This window comes from Orycteropus afer, unplaced genomic scaffold (genome assembly GCF_000298275.1).
Source record: "Orycteropus afer afer isolate SDZICR_OR568_19922 unplaced genomic scaffold, OryAfe1.0 scaffold00257, whole genome shotgun sequence".
Classification (NCBI taxonomy): Eukaryota; Metazoa; Chordata; class Mammalia; order Tubulidentata; family Orycteropodidae; genus Orycteropus; species Orycteropus afer.
The window spans coordinates 171088-176099 of NW_006921844.1; the positions used below are offsets into that span (position 1 = coordinate 171088).

At 36.0% G+C, this 5012-nt stretch overlaps 1 protein-coding gene across 1 annotated transcript in view; it reads left to right on the forward strand.

The window, feature by feature from the left end:
* Positions 1-5012, forward strand: part of SLU7 (SLU7 homolog, splicing factor) — a 29604-nt gene that overhangs the window by 16795 nt on the left and 7797 nt on the right. The window contains exons 6-11 of the mRNA XM_007949909.2: positions 1957-2004; positions 2190-2321; positions 2576-2673; positions 2837-2904; positions 3039-3178; positions 4639-4800. Coding sequence (XP_007948100.1) covers positions 1957-2004; positions 2190-2321; positions 2576-2673; positions 2837-2904; positions 3039-3178; positions 4639-4800 — 648 coding nt within the window. The remainder of the gene's footprint in view (positions 1-1956; positions 2005-2189; positions 2322-2575; positions 2674-2836; positions 2905-3038; positions 3179-4638; positions 4801-5012) is intronic.

A 5012-nucleotide genomic window follows, 5' to 3' on the forward strand; every position in this document is an offset into this window, starting at 1 on the left:
AAGATTATCTTCTGTGTCTGTGTTAATTGGTTTCCCTTTTCTTTGTTGAAGAGGGTCTGTGCAATCCTTCTGCCTAGTCCGCCATCTTGCCCCGCCTCTCATTTGATTTCTTGACTGCTGCTTCCATAGGTGTTGATTGTGGATCCAAGTAAAATGAAATCATTGACAACTTCAGTCTTTTCTCCTTTTATCATGATGTGCTTACTGGCCTAATTGTGAGGATTTTTGTTTTATGTTGAGGTGTAATCTGTGTCATAGGCTGTAGTTCTTGATCTTCATCAGTAAGTGCTTGTTCTCTTCACTTTCAGCAAACAGTGTTATGTCATCTGTATATCTCAGGTTGTTCATAACTTCCTGTGATCCTGATGCCACATTCTTCATATAGTCCAACTTCTAGGATTCTTTGCTCAGTGTACAGATTGAATAAGTACGGTGAAAGGATACAACTCTGACACATACCTTTCCTGATTTTAAACCATGCAGTATTCCCAAACAACAGCCTCTTGATCTATGTATGGGTTCCTTATGAGCACAATTAAGTCTTCTGGAATTCCATTCTTCATGGTGTTATCCATAGTTTGTCATTATCCACACCATCTAATGCATTTGTGTAGTGAATAAAGCACAGGGTTATAAATGTTACAGTATTTACCATAGTTGTCCTTTATTCTTACATATCTCTCTCTCAGTGTCTTTCTTTGTCTTGGTCATATTGTATTGACTTTTCCCATACTGTGTATTGCCTTTCCCTTCACCAGAATTAACACATTTAATATCTAGTTAGTGATTCTTCCTCTGATCCCTGGTGACCATCAAAGAGTGTTTCTTTCTGTGAATAAACCTGTTGTTGACTTTATAATAGGAGTCTCATACAATATTTGCCCTTTTGTGATTTTTTATTTATTTCACTCAGCATAATGTCTTCCAGATTCATCTATGTTGTGAAATGTTTTGCAGATTCGTCATTATCCTTTACCATCACATAGTATTCCATTACATGTATGTACCACAATTTATCCATTCATCCATTGATGGACATGAATTGGTATCCATCTTTTTGCTATTGTGAGTAATGCTGCAGTCAACATGAGTGTGTATGTTTATATTCACGTCACAGCTCTTATTTCTCTAGGATATATCCTAGAAGTAGGATTGCTAGATCATGTTTCTAGCTTTTAAAAGAAGTGCCACACTGTTTTCTGTAGTGGTTCTACCATTTTATAGTCCCACCAATAGTGTTTAAGAGTTTCCTTTGCCCTACAACCTCACCCACGTTTGTTGCCTTCTGTTTTTTCGATCAATACCATTATTGCCAGGGTGAGGTGGTATCTCATTATAATTTTGATTTGCATCTCTAATGGCTAAAGATCACAAGCATCTCTTTATGTGTTTGTGGTTTTATTGTTGAGGTATTGAAGTTTTCTGTAAATTTTAGAGAATAAGACCCTTGTCAAATAGTGATAGCCAAATACTTTTTTTTCCCATTGTATAAATTCTCTTTTTACTCCTTTGATGTCCTTTGATGATCATAAGTATTTAATCTTTTGGAGGTCCCAGCTATCTAGTGTATCTTCTGTGGTTTGTGCATTTTTAGTTATACTTAATAGTCTATTTATGCCCTTTTAAGTTCTAACCTTTTGCTTAGCATACATTTGCTTAACCATTGCACCACCAGGGCTCTTTATTGTTCATCGTAATCTTCCTCTTATCTTCATGTGATTATAATTTTAAATCAATGAAAATTCTGTAAAAATTTTCTGGTTTTGTAGATGGGCTAATAAAATTAATCATTCAGAATAGCATAATTGGATTCAGAACTTCTGTTTTTCTCCTTACATCAGAAATGGGAGAATTTGTTCAGTTAGAATTATCTTAAATATGTTTTTAAATGTTAAATATAATCAGTCAATTCAGTGGAATAAGATTAGAAATTCTTTTCCTTTTTCCATGATACAGAATTCTCCAAAACACCAGTGGGGAGAGGAGGAACCAAATTCTCAAACGGTAATAAATATTTGCTCTATCTGGGTAATCATTAAAATTTAAAATTTCTGATGGCTAATATGAATAAATGCTTGACTTGTAGCTTTAGATAACACAAGTGAATAAGGGCTTGGTTAAAAGGAGAACAAGAACAAGATGTTGATCTTTTTTTCTTAATAAGTTTTGCTTCCCTCTCTCTGTCTCAGGAAAAAGAACATAACAGTGAAGATGAGGATGAAGATAAATATGCAGATGATATTGACATGCCAGGACAGAATTTTGACTCTAAGAGACGAATTACTGTCCGGAATCTCAGGATTAGAGAAGATATTGCAAAAGTAAGTCTTGCCAATTTAGCATACATATTTGAAAGACATTTGCCTTTTCAGCCTAATTTTTGTTACTCATATAGTATAGTATATGGATGATATGGTTAGAATTATTTCAAGATTAGGTACCATTCTACTTTTTCTCTCTTCATCTTACTCTGGACACACACCCATTTAATTTGTCATGATCAACTACCAAGCCATTGAAATCTTTTTTGCTATAAGTAAACATTAATGCAGTCTTTAAACTTTCTTTTTTCTAGTATTTGCGGAATTTAGATCCAAATTCTGCTTATTATGACCCCAAAACTAGAGCGATGAGAGAGAATCCCTATGCCAATGCAGGAAAGAATCCAGATGAGTAAGTGTCAAGTTAAATTTACAAATTTCAAGATGAGGTAAGAAAGATTTTAAGCTTGAAAAATCTTAATTAAAATGAACATCATATGTGAGTGGGTCACAGAAGAATTAACTTCTCTTAAATCAATTTCTCTGATACATTGCTTTTTGATTTGTATTTATAGAGTGAGTTATGCAGGAGATAACTTTGTCCGATACACAGGAGATACCATCTCAATGGCTCAGACGCAGTGTAAGTGTTTGCTCTTATAATAAGGCATTTTATGTCAGCTTGTAAGATATTTGGAAGTATTATTTTAAGCTAATTTCGGAGAGAATGTGATAAATGTAGCTGGCCATTTATTTGGATGTTTTTGATTATTCTAGTGTTTGCTTGGGAAGCCTATGACAAAGGATCTGAAGTGCATCTGCAGGCAGATCCTACAAAACTAGAGCTGTTGTATAAATCATTCAAAGTTAAAAAAGAAGATTTCAAAGAACAGCAGAAAGAAAGCATCCTGGAAAAGGTAATTTTGACAGAATGCTAAAGAAGAATGTACTTGAGAATTTACTAGGTAATGAGCCTTTCTTTGTTTTACATTTGGAATGAAATAAGAGTGTCCCTTTTATTCCATGAGGAACATCCTTTCCATCATTGTCTTAATCAGTTGTTACATACTTTTTTTAATCAGCTTTTTTCTCCTCATCTTAAAAAGGCTGTTTTTAATGTTCACAGGCCTCCAACCCTTTAAATATGATATATAGGGACTTCTAACCGAAACCAAACCCATTTTTATCGAGTCACTTTTGACTCATAGTGACCCTATAGGACGGAGTAGAAGCTCCCCATAGGGTTTCCAAGACTTAATGCCTACAGAAACAAACCACCTCATCTTTCTCCCATCAAGGAGCTGGTAGCCTTGAACTACCAGCCCTTCAGATACCAGCCAAGCACTTAACCACTGCACCACCAGGCTCCTATATGGCACGTAAAACCAAGAAACCAAACTCACTGCCATTGAGTCAATTCTAACTCATAGTGACCCTGTTGGATAGAATAGAATGGCCCTTGGGATTTCTGAGGTTGTAAATCTTTGCAGAAGTGGACTGCCTCATCTTTCTCCCATAGAGTACCTGCTGGGTTCAAACCAGTGACCTTTTGGTTAGCAGCTGAATGCCTTAACCACTGTACCACCAGAGCGCCTATATGACACTTAGAAATGGGGGGAGAAAGGCTATCTCATGAAGACAGCATCCCAAAGAGAACTGAATACAGATCAGATATCAGTTAGCTTTTACAGCAAAACAAACCACCCAAAATTTTGTAGCTTAAAATAAATGGTCATGATTTCTGACAATTCTGTATGTTGACTGGGTCTCCTGGTGTGGACCAGTTCAGCTGAGGCTGGATGGTCTAAGATAGCCTCATGTTGTTATCTATCAGTTAACAGGCTAATTGTCCTGAAAGGGCTTCATCTGTGATAGTTCATCTCAACACCATATGGTCTCTCATCCTCCAGTAGACTAGTCCCTCCTACTCATTCTTTACATGGCAGTTGCAGGATCTCAGAATAGCAAAAGAAAGCATGCCCTAATGCACACATGCTTTTCAGTGCATGTGATTGCCAGTTTCCCATTGGCCAAAGCAAGTAATATGGCCGAATCCCAATTCCAGGAATGGAGAAATAGACTCCATCTATTAATGGAAAAACAGCACAGTGTGTGGCAAAATGTCATGCATAAGAGGAATTTATGGCTTTTTTTGTAACCTACTACACTCAGCAGATGAATAACACTTGAGATATCTTTTGTTTGCTAATAAAAATTTAGTGGTATTTTAGTGTTAACAATTTTTTTCACTGTGTTTCATATGACAAAACCTAGTAAAAAAGTTTCTTTTGTGTTTCTGATTGAGAATAAACCTTTCAGCTGAGATATGAATACAAATCTCTTATTACTTCTTTAATAATACCCAATATCCTTTTAGTATGGTGGACAAGAACACCTGGATGCTCCTCCAGCTGAACTGCTTTTAGCTCAGACAGAGGACTATGTGGAGTACTCTAGACATGGAACAGTCATCAAAGGACAGGAGCGGGCTGTTGCCTGCTCCAAATATGAGGAGGATGTGAAGATCAACAATCATATGGTATGTGTTCAACCCAGACCTTTTTGTGCCCTCTTTAGCATTTTGCTCTGGATAGCATTTTTCTGTTAAAACTCATTAGTTAGTCATTTCTAGACTTTTAACTTTGTATTAAAAAATTTTTTCAAGAATACAAAGAATAATGAAACAAGATCTGTACCTCACACCACACACAAAAACGAACTCCAGATGGATCAAGGACTTAAATGTGAAAC